General features: G+C 45.1%; 1 protein-coding gene across 3 annotated transcripts in view; it reads left to right on the forward strand.

Moving 5' to 3' along the window:
- Positions 1-18,706, forward strand: part of NPAS2 (neuronal PAS domain protein 2) — a 152,124-nt gene extending 133,418 nt beyond the window's left edge. For all 3 annotated transcript variants that reach the window (XM_054701909.1, XM_037527976.1, XM_037527973.2), the window contains 7 exons: positions 645-734; positions 5,083-5,229; positions 10,344-10,541; positions 12,582-12,757; positions 13,088-13,180; positions 15,631-15,808; positions 17,352-18,706. In XM_054701909.1, coding sequence (XP_054557884.1) covers positions 645-734; positions 5,083-5,229; positions 10,344-10,541; positions 12,582-12,757; positions 13,088-13,180; positions 15,631-15,808; positions 17,352-17,525 — 1,056 coding nt within the window. In that variant the 3' untranslated portion in view covers positions 17,526-18,706. The remainder of the gene's footprint in view (positions 1-644; positions 735-5,082; positions 5,230-10,343; positions 10,542-12,581; positions 12,758-13,087; positions 13,181-15,630; positions 15,809-17,351) is intronic.
- The last annotated feature ends 793 nt before the right edge of the window (positions 18,707-19,499 follow it).

A 19,499-nucleotide genomic window follows, 5' to 3' on the forward strand; every position in this document is an offset into this window, starting at 1 on the left:
TCTACATAGCACCCCTATCCTACCATCTCTCTGCCCACTCGATGAGAAAACAAGGTTTCTAACTCAGCTGGCTTCCCAGGAGTCCTGCAGACTACAACCAGAGTCCATGAAATTGCACCAAGTTCCCTGCCTGGTTGAGTTCTTGGAGATAGATGTGCGTGGTTTGTCTGTCCATCTGTGTGTCTGTCCAACCAGAAAGGGAAGGCCCATACTCCATGCCAGTTATTAGCACAGCCGCCTTCATACTGCTCAGTGACATTGCAAGAATTTTGCGGAGAAGAGCTACCAAATCCACAAAGAACAGTCTAGAACAGGAGGCACCAAGGGGAGGTCATGAGGGCTGCCTGGTCCCTGCAGATAACAGTGACGTTGCAGAGCCCACGGGGGCAGGGAACCCCAGGGACTGCAGGGCTGGCTCAGCAGCACTCTGCACTCCTTACCAGCCGCACGTTGGCTCTGACTCCATTCCCCTCAAGAGCAGCAACACGGCTTGCTGCCTGACCTTTTCCCAGGGACCATATCCATGTATGAGCTCTGTCTGGATCAAAAAAGGCCCCCTTTGTCAGTCGACCAAGAGACAACACCCCTGTACCTCAGTCATGATGCAGAAGCAGTGTTTGTTAACAAAGCCCTCTCTTCCACAGGCCCCTCTGCCTGCCCCACCGTCCTGTGACCTCACTCAGCAGCTTCTGCCTCAGACCATCTTGCAGAGCCCACCTACCCCCATGGCACAGGTGAATCTGGGGCTCAGGGAAAGGGACAGTTCTGTGCCCTGCACAGAATGCATGGCAGTTTCTTGAGTGTGGGGGGCACTGGTGCTAACACGTACCATGCACGTAAATACCAAACCATGTTAGAAACGGGACACATTCTCCCAACATTCCCGCAAGTGCAAGTGGCCCAGTGGAGCCATGAATGTCCTCCCACATCTGTCCCCTCCTCCATTCTTCAGGGTCTGCTTCTCAGTCCTCTTAACTGCCTTTGTTCATCTCTTTGCCACTTTTCCATGTTGCTCTCATATTTTTAGACTCCAAATTGGCCATGATATTTTAGAAAAGGTCTAAATTAGGTCAAATATCATAGGAAGACTCCGCTAGGATCTAAAATCTGTGAGTCTAGTACTATAAATATCACATTTGTTTTTTAAAAAAATAAAAAAGGATCACAGCTTTGCTGAGTAATTCCTTACTTGTTTCAACAACATTCAGCGAGTTACTATTTGGGTCAGCGAGTGAGTGAATGAGCGTGAGGGCTGCAAAGATGCTTGTAACATAGCCCTTGCTTTTAGTGCTGGAGTTCAAGGGAGAGACGGGAAGATAAACAGAAACACTACCTATGGCAGCGTGTGTGTTTTATAGAACACATGGCTTCCAAGAGGAAGTGACACCAGAGCTGGGCCTGGAAGGTTGGGTAGGAGGTTGCCAGATGGAGAGGTAGAGAGTCAGCAGGGAAGAGGGGAGTTTGGGAAATGTATAACATGCTTGAGACCTGGTGTTTGAGGTAGAATGAAATAACAGCCATTCAGTCTGTGGTCACAACTGGCATGTACTTTCATGAGCCCAGAGTGCTGACCAGTTCCTCTATGGGGTACTTAGCTCTACCCCAGTTACTGGTCACAGGGCATCTCAGGTGATGGTTCATCAACATGTGCCACTGGCCACACATTTTGCCAAAGTGTTTAAGTCTTGGTGCACACCTGTCACACTGTGGAAAACTCTTTCCCAACATGTGCCTATTAGCAATGGTCTCTAATGGCTTCCCGGAAAGAAAGACACGTGCAAGCATATGCTTCTTGCAAGCATTAGGCTTGAGTGTGGAGGTCAAAGCTACCCATAGAGAGTCAACTAATAAAAATAGCCTATATGCATTCTCAAGAGGTAGGGAAGAAAACCACAATAACATTTTCCTCATTGAATCTTCAAGGCACATTGGTATGAAATTAGTTAACTCTTTCGGGCCTCCCCAGTGGCCCAGCGGTTGAGCGCTGGGCTGCGAAGCTGCCTGCAGCCTCTGCAGCGCCGGTTCGATCCCCGGCCACCAGCGAGAGTCCCATATGGCGCGCAGACCTCTCCTGTTGCCCGCTGCTCCCCTCAGCAGTGTATTTCGTCAGTCTGCCTGTTCTGCTCCCCGCTCTGGCTCTCATGAATTCTCTCACCCTCCCGCGCTTCTGACTGTACTCAGTGCTTGTATAAATAAATAAATAAATAAATAAATCTTTAGAAAAAAAGAAAAAAAAAAGAAATTAGTAACTCTTTCAGTCCAATGGCACATGAAAAGAGAATTCCTTTAAACTTCTGGGTCTTAAACTTCTTGCATAGCAAGGAATTTGTATATTTTATAATACATAATGGGGCCATAAAGGTCCTTTGGGAATTCTAATTTTTCACTTATTGAACCTCATTTTCATTAATAGTACAGTTCTTAGTCTAGTGGGCATACTGTGTTTCTTAATCTCTATATCCGCTAAGACATTCTCTCATAATGCTGACCTTTTAAGTCAGACTGCTCTTCTCATATCTACCCCAGGTGAAGCACTGACTTCTCCAGTTTTCTCTTAACCCTCACTAATGTTCACACTACAGTGCCCTAGCAGGACAAGGGGAAAAATAAACTCCAAATTCTGGGAATTGATTATCTGCATAACTGATGGTTTCATTTCATACTGTGTTACTAGAATGTCCCTAGTTAGGCCACAGTCAAGAATATAACAAGAGACTAATGCCAGGGGTCCTGGCATGCCTAGAGGAAGTGAGATTCATTTAGAAGTAACTAGCCTTTAGGAAACTCCCCATCCGGGCCTCCCAACTTTCCTTCTCCCTTGCTGTTCCCCAGGGAGCTTGCTGGTACCCAGAGCCCTGCTGTCATGGGCACTAGGAGGCAAAGCACTGACTTTTTGCTGACTGGGAGAACCCACCACAGAGGGTTTTGTTTCTTTGCTTCTTCTTTTTTTTTCTTTTTTAGTTAAATACCTGATAGAGCTTGTTTTCTTTCTCAACCGAATGAATTCTCTTTGAGAATCCCAGCTGAGTGCTTTGATTAGTTATAGTCTAATTGAGATTTCTGCGGTTCAGACATATATTTTTAAACTTGCATTTAGCACAGATCCTTACTTTTAAAAGAAGTCTGATGTCAAAAGCACTCTGGTTGAGGTAGGACTGGGGCTGGAGGTGTTACTGGAAACGGCTTGGCTTCACCCAGCTCCTGACTCATATTTTGCTGCTACCTGGTTCATATTTTGCTGCTACCACCATCTGCTGTGTGACCTCTGAGGAGTCACAACCTATCTGGGGGACAAGGGCATATGTGAGGAGTCCGAGCATCCTACCACTGTCCATCTGGGCAAGACTGGCAAGTGTACGTCTCAGAAACGGGCAGCACCTGCCATTGTTATTCTTACTGGTTCTTTATATTTGCTGCAAAAGCTGCAGTTATTTCATCCTCAGGTATAGCCTATCTGTGTACTAAACTCTCCAGTCTCCTTGCCTTTCCACATGTTAGGGTCAAAGGGCAGAGAAGTCAGAGGAAAAGAGATAGTCCCTGGAGGTGTTCGCAGAAGACAGTGGATAAGAAACAGACTAGGGAGATTGTTAAGATAGATACTGAAAGCATGGAGTTTAAATCATTATTTAAAAAGAGAGAAGGGGGGCCTCCCCTGGTGGTGCAGCGGTTGAACGCTGGGCTGCGAAGCTGCCTGCAGCCTCTGCAGCGCTGGTTCGTTCCCTGGATGCCGGCGAGGGTCCCACAAAAATAAATAAATAAATAAATAAACAAATAAGAAGAGAAGGGTCTTCCCTGGTGGTGCAGATGTTTGAGCGCCATGCTGTGAAGCTGTCTACAGCCTCTGCAGCACCAGTTCAATCCCAGCCAGCCAGGGAGGGTCCCATATGGCACAGCAGACCTCTCGTCACTCCCGCTGCTCCCCTCAGCAGTGCATTTCATCAGTCTGCCTGTTCTGTTCCCCGCTGTGTCTCTGGTGGATCCTCTCACCCTCCCGTGCATCTGGCCTGTACCCTGGTTCTTGTATAAATAAATAAATAAATCTTTAAAAAAAATAAGCAAATAAATAAAAAGAGAGAGAAGAAGAAAAAGAGAAAGAAAAAAGAGAACAGAATTTGTCCAGGTGCATCAAACTCATTTTCCTAAAGAAATGGGAGCACCCCAACAAATCCAGAGTGGAGGGATCAGCACCCCCACCATGTGTTTCCACTAGCCATGTGTTTCCTACAAGGAGAAACCTTGTGTTGAGACAATCAGGTGGTGACCTGGGGCTGAGATCACCTGCAAGATATTCCCAAAGTCAGCCCTCCCTCCTAGGGAGGAATAAAGAGGTACAAGGAAGGGGAGACAGCACTGCTGTGCAAAGCACATATTCATGTCTCCCCAACAAAGTCACCCTCTGCCAGTGTTACCCTTGGGTAAATGTTAGGTAATTGTGCTGTTCTCCTTCATTCCTTTTTGCATAGATTCTAAGAAGTGCATAGCAGCAAAGAGTGACTAAAAAAATGAGGGAGGCTGAGAAGGCCTCCATGGCTACAGTTCCAGTGAAATGCAACCCCAAATTCAAGCTCGTTCAGGAGTTCTTACAGAAGAGCCCCACTCACCAGGATCAGATTTAGGATGATAGGACCCAAAATTGCCTACGAAGCTGTCACATGCAATTGTCATGCCCTCAATAAGAAAAAAGGGAAAAAGGGGGGAGTACTCGCTGATACCCTCCTTCTGACACTGATCTCCAAAACTATTTGTCTGGCTGACCAAATTTGGAATATCAGCCTAGAAGCATTGCTTACAGTTTCCTGTTCTGATTCTGTACCCCTCAAGGTCACAGCGCAATCAGGTAGACCTGAACATTCCAATGGGTCTCAGGGAAACTTACACGGAGAGTCACGGATGGCCAGCCCTCCTCCAGGTCCCTCTCAATGCCCTGCTTCCCAGCAGTGAGGCACTCATTAGGAGTGTAAAAAGGGTGGCTATGGGATGGAAAATGAAAGTGGACAGGGTCGCGAAGAACAGCAGCAACATCTGTCTGTGAGGTTGAAATAACTTTTTCATCTTGTTATGTTTTTTGACTCCACCTTGAAGTTTTCAGCACAGTTCACCATGTTCCAGACCATCAAAGACCAGCTGGAGCAGCGGACACGGGTCCTGCAGGCCAACATCCGGTGGCAGCAGGAGGAGCTCCACAAGATCCAGGAGCAGCTCTGCCTGGTGCAGGACTCCAACGTCCAGGTGATGATGCCCCTTCCTGAGCAGGGTCCTTCCCTCTCTGCCCCCTCCACCTCTCCACCCCCAGCCCTGTCTCTGTCCACCCTCTCAGGGCAGGCTTCTCCAGGTCCCTCTACTTACCAAACATAGAGAACAGTGCACTAGCGTGAACCCCACCTCCTCTATCCCAACTCCAGGCCAAACTTGAAGTTCTCATAGCATCCTCTTCACTCATTCCTTGGCCTGCAGAGCACACATGTTGGCTTGCATTGCCTGCATTTTCATTCATGGGTGTGGTGATGGATGCCCGGCACTGGGGCTGGCTTCATCTTGGGGCGGGGAGGGGGCGGGGTGAATGCTCAGCACCCTGTGTAACTTTGCCGTCATGGCTCCCACCTCAGCCTCCTCTGTTTCCTGTCATCCAAAGCATGACTTGAAGGAGACATGGGAAATGATGATCTTTGCACCCGCACCCCAAGAGGACATCAGAGGGCTATCTGGAGGTCAGCATCCTGATACCTCCAAACCACACCATTTGTGGCATGCCAGCTACATGCTCCAACAGGAACAGCTTTTAACTATGACCCTCCAGATGTCACTGCTTTGAGTCCATTTGAGAGATTCTTCTTGGAGGAAAAACTTGGATATATTGGATCTCTTTCACAAGAAGTTATGTTTACCATGTTTCACTTATATCAGTCCAGGACTATTTTTCTGCCAGCATGCATTCTTTTGACACAACCTTTAATTGCAAACATAATTCTAGCTAACCTTAAGTTGGCCGTGAGCATTCTAAGCATTTGCAACCTTCTTAGGAGAGATAGAAGGAAGTGGAAGTGATCCCTGAGGAAACAGGAGAACTATCTGTGCCCTTCCCCACCTCACCATCCACACAGACCTTCTGTGGGACACACAGCTCCTGAAACCCACTGACACTCCATGCGTGGGCTCAGTGTACTGGGCGCAGAGCTCCAGGCTGGTGAGTGCTGAGCTGAAATGAATGCACAATGGTGCTGAGTTGGCAAGGCAGCAAGACCCCTGGTGCAGGCATCCTGCCTCCCTGGGCTCCTCAGGGCTTGTCCTCAGCTCCTCAGGGCTTGTCCTGGAGGACTTTCCAGGCCCTCCCTGCCCTACCACAGCCCCCTGAAGCCCAGGGCTGGTTCCCCACTTAAAGAGAACAGATCCCAGCAAGGACACGCTCCTCCCTCCGTTCCCCCCAAGACACGCCCTTGGAGGTCCCACAGGCTTTGCTAAGGAAGCCTGGCCACACTCAAAACCCCGCTGCTCTCCCTGCACCTCTCCAAGATACCCCTGAAACTGATGCAGTATTTACATGCAAAGAAATGAAACCATCAGGTATCAAATCCGTTCTTAAAAGATTCTTCCCAGCTTAAAGTTTCTGGCTGGTGCAGGGCCCAACTGCTAGAACTTGCCTGAGTCCCAGTTCCTTGAATGGAATTTTTACACTAACAGGAAGGGGGAAATTGAGCCAGTAAGTGCTAAAAGCACGGTAGGCGTATGAACATCCTCCTCAGAGCCCTGACTTTTCTATTTCCTGCCTGCCTTTTCAACGTTGAAGCCGAATTTTAAAATAACAGGCAACAAACACAAGGTTATATCTTTCATTCCTTGTTATGAAGAATTGTTATTTTTCTTCCTCAAGACCAGTGCATTTTGTTAACCTCAACAGTACATCAGCCACAAGAGCCCTTGAGCTCTATAAGAGATGATGTGAAATCAAGCCCACAGATTGTCTCCAGTGTGTTCCTTCCCTGATTTCATTCCTGTGACTTCATCTTTGTCATGGAATTTTCCAAAGAACATGGAAATCCACAGAGTGTCATACCAGAGGCCATTTCCTCAAGCCGTCTGCCTTCTTATGTTTTTGCAAGTTTAAAGATTTATAGAATGCATTCTAAAATATTAAACCCAAATGTGTTGTTTAAAAAAAAAAAAAAACCACCAAAAACTATGATTCAAGCATGAAGAATTAGCAAGTAAAAATGATCCCACACTTCCTCCCCCCACAAAATGGAGTCCTTTTGAGAGAGTAAATAAAATAGATGAAATAAGAATGGCAAAACATGGATCATTATTGAAGCCTACTGATGACACATAGAGTTTCATTAGACAATATCTCTATTTTGTGTACTTCTGAAATGTTCTGTAGTATTTGTAAAAGTACGCAGATAAGATAAGCCTATGTGAGCAAAGGCTTTGTTTGTTCTAGAAAATTAGAAGTTTCTTTTCTCTGATAACTTTTTCCACTTGAATTAGGAAACTGATTTTTTTTCTCGTGCTTCCTATAAAATTGACCTCAGAGCTTTTTTTAAAAAAATTATCTATCTTCTTAAGCCATGAAATTCTACTTTATAGACAGTAAAACAGTTATGGGCATGCACAGCCACAAACCAGGATTGCCTCACACAAAATTCTTTTTCTGAACGTAGTGGACTTGCCTGCCTTATTTTATTGGCATGGCGCTTTTGTTGAGGTTATGTGTGCCTGTGATGCTTGCTGAGTGTTATTTAAAAAAAAAAAAAAAAAAGATTTGGCTATGAGGAGAGGGCCTCCGGGATGTTGGCTGGTGTTTGCACCTATATGGGGCACGGAGGAGAGTATGCGGAGAGCAGGTCTACTGAAAGGCTGTTACCTGCTGCGGTCCAGGAAAGGCAGCCTCTCCCTCTCTTTTTGAGGGCATGTGCGCCCTCTTCTGGCTACTTAAATGCCTGGCATGACACCTGTAGCAATGGCAAATGTGTTTTTTTAAGATCAGTTCTTCCATCCTTTTGTCTGTCTTCCCTTCCCACTCATTGATCCATCCGCCATCCATCCCATTCACCCATCCATGCTTCCATCCTCCACCAGGCAAATATGTACCAGGCACTGGGTTAGGCACTGTGGACATCAATAAGACAGGGTGTCTACCCTCAGAGAGCAGACAGCAGGGGGGCAGAGTAGCAGACCAAGGAGTCTCTGATATGATGCAACAGAAAGTGTTTGCTCTTCTTTGCACAAAACCTCATATATTTGTTTAGTCACTCATTTATTCTGGTCATTCACTTCCCAGAGAGCTTTTATGTGAGCAAAGGAGCAAAAGTGTCCTTTATTGATTTTTAAATGTTATGTTATTTCCTAATGTTTATTGAGCACTTAGTATGTCTCAGCATAAATCTCATTAAATCCTTCATGAGCTGTGTGCTTTTATCGCCACTGTTTTATTAATGAGGAAAGTAAGACTTTGTAAAGTTATGAAAATTGCCTAAGGCCATACCACTAGTACATGGTAGCATTGCGAGTTGGACTAAGGTTTCTGATTCAACATAAACTATACTGCCTTCATAAATAAAGTTCACATTTATTCGAGGTAAGTTGTATCCTACCAAAAAAAAAAAAAAAAGATGTTCTTTGGTATTGGGTTTTGCTGAATTGATGAAGTAGGTTAGCATATGTGTTTTAAGCAAGCCAGATTATTAGAGGTAGCTGGGATTGCACAAAGTGCTCATCTTCATACTGAATCTATACTGAATGGGTATTGAATCTGACATCATGAGTATCCAGAAAATTCTTCCTAATTTAAGTGGCAGAGCCCTCATTTCAAAACTGCAGGCTTCCCTGCTGGGGGTAGGGGCATGAAGGGAAGTTGGGAGATCCATGGTGAGGTGGAAAAGACACTAGATGTGAACCCAGTCCCAGCTCTGTGACCACAGACCTCAAGCCCTGTGAGGTGTCTCACCCCCATCCAGGAATCAGATGACTGAACTAACCAATCTCTAAGTGCTGCCATGGGTAGTATCTGCCTTGGGTAGCTTTGTGTCTGCCTTTCCAGAACTACCCTGTCACTCAGCAATGTTAGCATGTTGGATCTGTACTGGCTATGAGGTTGTTCTTGCACTGAGAATAGAAATTGGGATTAAAATTAAGATACTGGGAGGAGGAGAACCTGCCTCCTGAAAACCCACAGCTAAAAGCCTAAAATGGAATGGAACACTGTCAAGAATCTGATATAAATAGTATTTGTAATGCCCAAGAGGAGCTTTTGTTATAGGTCTTAAGTCTATTATTAAAACTATTAAAGTTGTTTCTTCTTAATCTTTTAGAGTCAACTTACAGATCATAATTTATTTACAAATCTATTCATTTGGTATAAAAATAACAATGCACTTACTTTTTTTGTTTCTGTTCGATTAGTCCGTAAATTTCACAAATTGTTTTAATTGATATTATCTACCAAAGCCACTAATTTAAAATTGTAATATATCTAAGTCTTTCAAAAATGTCGTATATCTAACAAGGCAGATTTATAAACCCAAGAAGTAGAATTTTTCTAAGCACGTAGGCAATTCTTTTAAATCCAATACACAAACTTATAAGTGAGGTTTACAAACTATATTGAATTCTCTTAAACCTTTCAAATTAAAATCACCAAGCTAATATATCATAGTCTCTTAAATGAGACATCTTAGATAACAAAATGTGCCGAGATTATCATGACTAGGAAGCTTATTCTAAGCATCATTTTAAAGTAATGGACTTGATGTTACATCATCATCTCCACTTATTTGCCTTCCTTGGAATGCAGTCTCCTAATGAATGGGAGATCTGCTAGCTCAGCTAGAAGCCCTAATTTAAGATGCTCAACTTCACCTGGGTACAAACCCCTGGTCATTGGTCAGAGATTCAAATCTGGGAGCAGGGCTTGGTCCTTGGCAGGACACACACAGCTCAGGTCACAGGTTAGCCAGCCACCTGCCACCACTCCCACATCGTTCGTTTCCTTCACACAATACTTCTCCCTTCTAATAAGAAACTGATATACCAGCCTTGACTCCATGCAGATGCATCCAGTTATTATAGACCTTATGGGTCTAAGAGTCTTTCACACTGTTAGACCTCAGTTGCCAGACTATAGCCATCTTGAATGTGGAGCAGTTTCTCTCAGGCCCACTGTTCTGACTGCAGGCCTTGCATTGTGCTTGCAGCCTACAGGCATCCATGTCTCCGTGATGGGAAAGTAAACAATTCCAGGGCAGGGCAGAGAGACCAAGAGAGCTGACCTCTTCCTGTGGACAGGGACAGAGAAGATCTGGGAGGCACAGGTGATCCCAGCTTGAAAGGCATTCCTGTTCTGCTTCCAGATGTTTTTGCAGCAGCCAGCAGTGTCCCTGAGCTTCAGCAGTGCCCAGCGGCCTGAGGCCCAGCAACAGCTTCCCCAGAGGTCAGCCCCAGGAGCCCAGCCACCGCTCTCAGCCAGCCCACAACTTCCAGGACAGATCACCTCTGCCCAGGTCACAAACCAGCACCTGCTCAGAGACTCAAGCGTGATATCAACCCAGGTAAGTGTGCTCATGTCCAGACTCCATCCTTGACACCAGACCAGGACATACTTGGTTCTTCAGTTTTCATGAACTGGAAACATACTGAGCTGTTCTGGTTTGACCCAGGGCTACATTATGGTGGTGGGATTTCTTGTGCTTTATTTCAAGTCACCTTGAATCCCCAGCTATTGATTTCCTTTTGTGTCTTTGTAATATATTAAAATACCTTCAAGGTATTTTTTTTTTTTGCATGTTTGTATTTTTTTATTTATATATGTTTTACATCATTGTTCATTTTTTCAAATATTTTATTTTATATAATTCTTACATCATTTTTCATTTTTGCACAATGTATGCATTTTCATTTTGGTTACCTTCAAGGTATTTTAACCTTGATCCTGAACTGGGTTTGAAGTAGATCTGGACACCCCAGTCACTCACACAGAGAGCCATATGCCTCCACATGTGTGTTCTCAAGGCCCCCAGGCTCCAGATTTGAGGCCCTGTGAGTAGGAGAACACAGGCCATCCAGTCTGTTCACTGTTCCTTTCCCCAGGGCCGCAGTGCTCCTCCTGGTCACCCCTATCCCCTGTCATGCCCTTCCCCTGCAGCCACTGCCCTTTAACTAGAAGCCACTGGTGACCTTGCAGTCTGACAGTCTTCAGTCAATAAAGAGCATGTAAACTGAGTGAAATTAGGAATCCCGAAACCCTGCTTCTAGAAGATCAGAGTAGAAGGCAGGGTGCAGACTATTTTCAAGCCGCTTAGGTTTGCACACATGACCAAGGAGTCAGTAAACATATACTAGCTCTGTTATTCCCCAGCCCCCAGGGGAACACAGAGGAATAAGAGTCCTTGACCTCCAGAAGTTTCTAGTCTATTGGGGGCTCTAGGAGCATAAACCAATAATGTAGCCCCCCCCCCCAAAAAAAAAAGTGAATAAATACATATATAAGAGAATTTGGTCCATCATCTCCCAGATTAAAGGTTTTACTTTAAAATGCAACTTTTGGGTTCTAAAAGTCAACAGAAAATTAAAGAATGATAATAGCCAAGAAAATTTCAGAAAAGAAAAAAAAAACAAGGAAAAATTTACACCATCTAATATTGAAAGACTTTGTAAAAGCTCCGAGAACACTGGCAGCATCCTATGAATGGACAGTCAGTGAAGCAGAGTGGTAAACCCTAAAGCAAATCCAAGCCCATTCCCTCATTCATTTATTATTTCATTCGACGAATACTTATTGAGCCCTTGCTGTGAGCCAAACACCAAGTTCTAAGCAATGAGGGACAACAGTGAACAAAAAAGGCAAGAACAAGAGCATCTTGTTCTTGTAGGAGAGAGAGACGAGCAAGTGAAAATCACAGTACAGTCATGCATGCTTCCTAGCACCGTGGTCAATGACGGGCCACTGAGACTAGATGAGCTAGCCATTGGGAACACCAATAGGCATGCTCATCTAGGTTTGTGAAGTGACACTTTATGATGTTCACACCACGATGAAATCATCTTGCAGATCGTATTCCCATTGTTAAGTGACACATGACTGTACAGCTGGCAATGCTGGGACTCTGGTGAAGGCAGGGGATAAGTTGGAGTTTGAATTAGGTGGCTGAAAAAGGTTTCACCAAGTAAATATTTGAACAATGACCTCAGGGGATGAGAGAGAGTCATGTCAATTTCAGGAGGAAGAGCATTCCACAGAAAGAGATCAGCAGATGCAAAGGCCCTGAGGCAGGAGTAGGTCTGTTGAGTAGGAGAAACAGCAGAGGTCCCCAAGTCTAGAGTAGAATTTGTGAAGCAGAAAGTAGTATTTGTGAAGCAGAAAGTAGTAGAGTCTGATGCTGTCCTAGGCCCCAAGGATTCAAAGAATCCTTGAGGTTCTCACAATCCAGAGGGGAAGACATTAACTAGATCAAAATAATTCAATAGTCGGTGGATCCTAAGTGAGATGAAAGGCCAAAGAGGGTAAAAAAGAGGTTCTGGAGAGGGTTCCAGAGGAGATGACCCCTAAGTGGAGACTAAGTTTCACCTTTCTCCCTAAAATGATGCTCCAGGGTCTGAAGCCAATGAGAAGCTCACAGCTGATGCAGGGAAGCAGCCAGCTGACACCCCAGTTCAGTAGCACCTCAGCAGCGCTCCCAACAATGAGCCTGACCACACCTGCGTCCACCTCCCAGGATGCCAGCCAGTGCCAGCCTGGCCCCGACTTCAGCCATGACCGGCAGCTCAGGTACAGAGACTGTCCTTGTTTAAGACCGAGATAGAGTTTTACTCTATTCCTGTCTGCCCTTCTTTCCGGTGTAGATGAAGGCAGAGTTCAGACAGATTCTAAAGCCTCTGATCTCTGCTAATGAAGAGCAAGAGAGGGCCAGGGTTGTGATGGCCAGTGGAAATGACCTGCTGTGTTCATGGGCCTCTGGAAACAGAGCAGGCATAGTGAATATAGTGAATATTAGTGGCAGTAGATAGAGCCCAGCTGCCATGATGAATGCCATCGGCCAGCAGTCCACAAATTGGGTGCTGATCAAAGCTTCCCATTTATCTCTCCCACTGCTCGAAGGCTGTTGCTGAGCCAGCCCATCCAGCCCATGATGCCAGGGTCCTGTGATGCGAGGCAGCACTCAGAAGTTGGCAGGACTGCACGGCAAGCCAAGTAGGTGGCTCCAGGTGGTGGTGGGGGTGGGGGGTTGGAGAGGGGACACCAAGGGCTGCACTGAGTGATCCCAGGCTGGCAGGGTTCTTATCTACCTTGATCTGTGGAGTCAGAGTATGCCCACACCCCTGAAAGGACTCCTCCCCCTAGTTTTTCTTCCAGCATTTTCCATTTCATTTAAGCTGATCAAACGTGGTGTGAGCGGTCCACCTTTAGAACAGCACCTGAATGTAACAACCACATCCCTAGTATGTCATCATCCTCAGACTTCTTTTACTTCTTTTACTAAGATGCCAGTAGCCTTAACACCCTTCCCAAGGGTCCTTCAGTGACTCCAGAAAATTCTGCCGATACAGTTGAGCTGCTTGCCCCATGTTTCTGGCACTGTAGCATGGGACTGCATAACTCTGCAGATGCAGGGCCCTCTCCCCTCCCAGACACACAGCCTTCTCCCCTCTTAGCCCATCTCTTCTCCCTAACCACCCTTGAGACCAGAGCAGCTTTGTTGCTCAGCTGTTTCACTATTTGAGATAAAGGTGACCGGAGACTTGGGAAGCTACTGGCAAATAGTTTCGGGTCTTTTGAAATGAAGCAGAAATAGATCTGTCTCAGAGACGTCTTTTTTATATAGACACTGGTTGAATTTGTATCAGAAGTTTGCTGGGAACTTGCTGGCTAATTAGGCCTGGCACACCCTCAAGTAACTGCCGTCCAGCCATCTCCTGGGACCATGCCCTCGAAGGCTTTCCTCCTGTGTCCTCCTGCAGCCAGAAATAATAGTAACAGTGGACAGTCGCTGAGCATCTGAAAGTCAGGGGCCTTTTTTACTGACATCATTTGGTCTCCTCCCATGAAAACCCCCAATGGTGAGATGGGGAATGTGCATTGCAAGAAGCTGCCTTTAACTTCTCTGGTGATGTTCTCAGTTAGCCAGAAAGGGTCCTGGTTTGGGATTTTGCCTGTTCTTTCTAAGTGATCCTATAAATGGAAATATTTAAAATTCATTGAACTAGGACAAATGGAACATCTTTTTTCCTGGGAACCCTACCTACCATTTTTGGGCAACCTAATAATTGATGCCCTCCCCATCTCCCTACCATCTCTTCCAGACGAGACCTAATCCTCCATCTTTGAGTGTGTCAGAGTCCATCTCACATACACACAGAGGCCTCTGCAGGGAAAGTCTGGATCCCCCAAAGCCTCTTATAAATGACCCCAAATAAAGAAATAATATTTGTAAAAATATAATGCAAAATGGACTTCTCTATAGTATTTTAAAACATCTATTCCTAGTCTGTACTCCCCTAGCGTTTTCTCAAACGGCCTTCCTCCACCTCTTGCTAAATGGCCCATTATCATCAAAACCTCTTCATTAGTTTTTTAATTAGAGTAGACTATAGGCTTACAGTTTACCATTTTAACCATATTTAAGTTTAGTGGCGGTGTGCATTCCTATTGTTCTAAGCCCAATGGCACCATCCATCTTCCAGAACTTTTTCATTATCTAAAACTGAAACTCTGTCCCCATTAAGCAATAGCTCTCTATTCCCTACTCCCCAGCACCTTGCAACCACCAGTCTATTTTGACTAAGACTCTGATACAAGTGGAATCATTCAGTATATGACCTATTTTACCAGGTAAAATAATGGCCTCCATGTTCATCAACATAATGGCCTCCATGTTCATCAGTATATAGCATATGTCAGTATTTCCTTCCTTTTTAAGTCTAGATAATATTCTGGTGTATGTGTATATACCACGTTGTATTTATCAGTTCACCCGTGGGTAGATACCTAGATTGCTTCCACTTTTTGGCTTTGTGAATAGTGCTGCTGTGAACACGGGTGTACAAATATCTGTTTGAGTGCCTACTTTCACTTCTTCTAGATACATACCCAGAGGGATATGAATGTTTAATTTTTTCATGGAGTCATATACTGTTTTTTCATCGTGGCTGTACCACTTTACATTCTCACCCACAGTGAGCAAGGGTTCCGATTTCTTCACATTCTCTTCAACACTTATTTTTTTTTTTATAATAACTGTCATAATGGGTGAAAGTTGCATCTCATTTGGATTTTGCTTTGCATTTCCCAAATGACTAGTGATGTTGAGCATCTTTTCATGTGCTTCTTAACCATTAGTATCTTTTCGTTAGAGAAAAGCCTATTCATGCCCTTTGCCCATTTTCCAGTTGGGTTTGTTTACTTTTGTCTTTGTGTTGTTGAATTATTTTTTATTCTGAATATCCATTCTTACTGTATATGTGATTGCAAATACTTTTTAGGGGTGGCCTTTTCACTCCATGGATAGTATCTTTTAATGCACATAAGTTTTTAATTTTGATGCAGTTCCACTTATTTTTCCTTTCATTGCTTATGCTGTTGGTGTCATATCAACACCTCTTTCTTGAAGGTCTATTTTCTCCTTCCCATGTGAAACCAAACAGGTATCCACAGAGTCAAGCCGTGTTTCAAAATCCAGACGTGCATACCACCAGCAGCAGCGCCTCAACCCCTGTCCTGTTGATGGGACAGGCGGTGCTTCACCCCAGCTTCCCCACCTCCCAGACATCGCCCCTGCAGCCTGCACAGGTCCAGCAGCAGCAGCAGCAGCACTTCCTGCAGGTGGGCACTTCCTGCCAGTGGGCACTTTCTACAGGTGGGCACTTCCTGCCAGTGGGCACTTCCTGGAGGTAGACACCAGGGCCCATTGCACTCACACACAGGGCTAGGGTGCTAGGACTTGGCTCCATAGCCTAGGCCTGATAAGACTTTTCTCCTTGCTTTCAAGGTTATTCTATACCCCAGTACTGAAACAGACCCCAGGGAGATTCACATTTGATTGTTTTTAATACTCAAAGTTTATTAAATCTAGGTACAGTATGAGAAACTGAGAATCAGTTGTTATGCCTCCTATGGTCCATTTTTAACATGTATTTTTATTATGGTGTCCATATTTTTAGAACAAAAATAGAAAATTGACTACTGTGTGTGTCGCACATAAATATATATAAATATATATAAAATAGTCTTATGCAAAATAGTTAAATCATGTTTATTTAAAGATTTATCAATTTTTTTAATAAATACAATAATGGTGCCTGAAATTGGGGTTTCCAGGAAAATGTGGGGCAACTTTTATGTGGGGCCCCAAGCAAGTTCTAAATCACTGGAAGGCAGGAGGGGGAGAGCCAGTGAATATGGGTTCAGATGGGATAGAAGTGCCTACTGAGGATCTAACCTTCTTTCCCACATATACCCAGGTGGCCCTACCTGCCCAACTCTAACCCTGTCCTGTGTTGTCCTCTCTGACCTCCAGCCCCCAGCACAGGGCAGGGCCCAGCCTTCACCTAGCTCTACTTGGGCACTATCACAGGGTACACAATGATTGAGACATTTTGAGGACAGTGGTACAGAGATGGAGTCATCCACCCATTGCCCTTAGCGGCCTCATAGTATAGTGCAAAGAGAGGGGTGTCGCAGAGAGCAACCAGGCCCTCAATTAATACTCAGTGAGCACTGTGGCTGGAAGGTCATCCTCGGGAAGGACCATTTTGGGGGGGCGCTCAGAGAAACACCCAAAGTGTAAATGAAGAATGAAGGGTAGAGGGATGGTGTTTGCAGCAGGAGAGCCATCCTGAGCAAAACTACAGAAGCAGGTATGTCTGGGCTTTTTCAAAAACAGGGTAGATCAGGTTACTGAACGTAGATTTCATGGAAAGGAATATTGGGAGATAAAAGTGAAGGTTCCTAAGTTAGGGTTTGACCAGTTGAAGCTTCTGAACTTCAAATCAGTACATTTCCTAGTAGATGCTGATGAGTGGCAGTATTTGTATAGAACCAGGGACTACCAGAGAAAAGTATGCTGACTGTGTGTGTGTTTGGATTATCTGCATGTGGATTCGGGTTCCAATTCCCCAAAACAGTCTGGCTGCATGAAGAGTATGTCCACCTGTTCCCCATAGTCCAACACAGGCCCCTGCAATCCCTAGTGCTGGCTGCAGAATTCACATCCTTCAGCAGAGCCTCAGGTTCCTTGCTCCCCCCTTTACCCTCAAAGGGCTCTCCCTGCCCATGCCCTCACCAGAAGGCTCCCGGGCGGAGAAGAGGGCATAATCTGACCATTTCAGCATCACTGACCAGTGAGTCCTCTTTCTTTTCTTTCCAGGTACAAGCACCAACCTCTTTGCACAGTGAGCAGCAGGACTCAATACTTCTCTCCACCTACTCACAACAGCCAGGGACCCTGGGCTACCCACCACCCCAGACACAGCCCCCACGCCCTCCCCGGAGGGTCAGCAGCCTGTCTGAGTCCTCAGGCCTCCAACAGTCACCCCGGTAGTGCCCTGGCACAATCAGTCGGGTCACAATCAGCTTTAACTAATGCACGAGTGGGGGTGGCCATCGGAATCGGGGCGAGGAGTTTAAACTAAATTCTTGGCTTTGTGCACACTGCAAACATTTCAGAACTCCTGGATGGTAACTGTTTCCCAAGCACAGCAGCAGGCATGTGGAGAACAATCAGGAAGACTGGCATGCTTCCCTTGCCTGGGCCCCTTCTTGGGTGCCCTCTACAGCCATACTTGGACAGGAATCCAGTGCCCATATAGGCGTCATTACTCAGTTTACCTTAGTAGATGGCACATCTTTGCTGCATCCTCCCAAGAGTGTGCTGGTCACGCTAGCTGGCTGTGGCTCTTCCAAGTGTGCCAGCTGGCCTTCACTCTCTGGATCCTCTCCTTTGCATTCTAGAAGCACTGGGTCAGAGATCTGTTGACAAGAGAATAGAGAGATTATCTTTTATTATTTTTAAATGGCTGTTTTTGTTTTAATTTGTACAGCAGCACAAGGAGACAAACTAGGCACTTTCAGTTAAAAAAAAAAAAAAGCAGTGAGGCCTCATGACTTGATTTGGAGTTCACCAATCAGATAGCCAAGCTGGTCATTATTAACCAGACTACAGACCCACACCCTCTGGCCTAAATCCTAATAGAATGAGGCTTTGCACCCCATGCCATTCTGGTGATTATTTCATTTCCCCTGAATATAACACTGGACTGTTTCCTGTTGACTTCCTGGATTGTGATTACAAAGGCAGACTCAAAGCCAAGCACGGTCATGCAGCTGATGTTCTGGAATTCGGTTGAGAACTCTTAAGACCCTGAAGGGAGAGGTTTCACTAGCCAGACAGGCCTGTGGCACTCTGGTTCCCAAGGACCCCCACCATGTGCTGGCCCCTGGAGGGAGAATGCTGCATCTTTCTACATATCTTTCATGATAAATGATAAGTCCGAGGATTGGATTTTCCTTTTCAAAATGCACTTTGCTTTTTTTTGTATGTTTTGTTATGTTGAGATGTTTCTAAAGAAAGATTTTATGTAATTATAAGATAAAGTGTAGTGAATTGTACAGCTGTTGTAATAATGACCTATTTCTATATAAAATAAAATTGTATGGATTATGTGTAAATTATTTTGTATTGGAGAGACCAGTTCCTTTCCCAAATATAAAAGTATAAAAGTTTTCTTGTGTTTTTCTGTGAGTGGACATTTTATAATAAATTAACAAATTTGTACAATTTCCTCTGGAGGCAATTTCTGTCCCTTGTTATATATGCATGTGTGTATTTTTTGATCAGTAACATTTTTTATAATTTCTAAGGATAAGCAAAGACACAGAAAAGGTGGAGACAACCAGTAAAACACCAGGTAATGGTGTTAGATTTCTGGGATCACGAGATGTGTATCAGCCTGTCAGCTTCCTGATCTTTCTGTGAAAAGTTACAGCAGAATAAACGTGTTTCTCGAGAAATGAGGGAAAAACAGTTAGACAAAAAATATTTGTGGAAAGATCTCCACCTTCTAGACATATGTAGTTGTAAGGTAAGTGAATTAATAAGGCTTTTTATGCCACTAGCCTCTATCGCTATCATCTGCAGAAGGCACTTGGGAGCATGGCCACTGGTACGTATGCCTGATTGTGGACTCCTGGAGCATGGTGTGGTCATGCATAAGTGTGCACACCTGAACTTAGACACAGGGGTAAAAGCCACAGCAGCGGCAGCAGCGGAAGGATGAGCAGCTTGACTTCAAAGAGGTGAGATCATGTCACAAGATGATGCAAGAAAGAAAGAGAGACAGAGAGAGATCCCCAGGGGGCTAAGGGGCTCGGTTGCCTCCCAACACTCCCAGCTCCCCAGCCCCAGAGCCTGCCTGCTTACCACTAGATAGTCCATGGAGCTACTGAGACATTATCCAAAACATTCATAGCCCATAATTAACCTCACCTGGCCTGGATTTGTATGATGCCTGACCGC

Source organism: Talpa occidentalis, unplaced genomic scaffold (genome assembly GCF_014898055.3).
Source record: "Talpa occidentalis isolate TD23 unplaced genomic scaffold, MPIMG_talOcc4v2.1 talOcc4.5, whole genome shotgun sequence".
Classification (NCBI taxonomy): domain Eukaryota; kingdom Metazoa; phylum Chordata; class Mammalia; order Eulipotyphla; family Talpidae; genus Talpa; species Talpa occidentalis.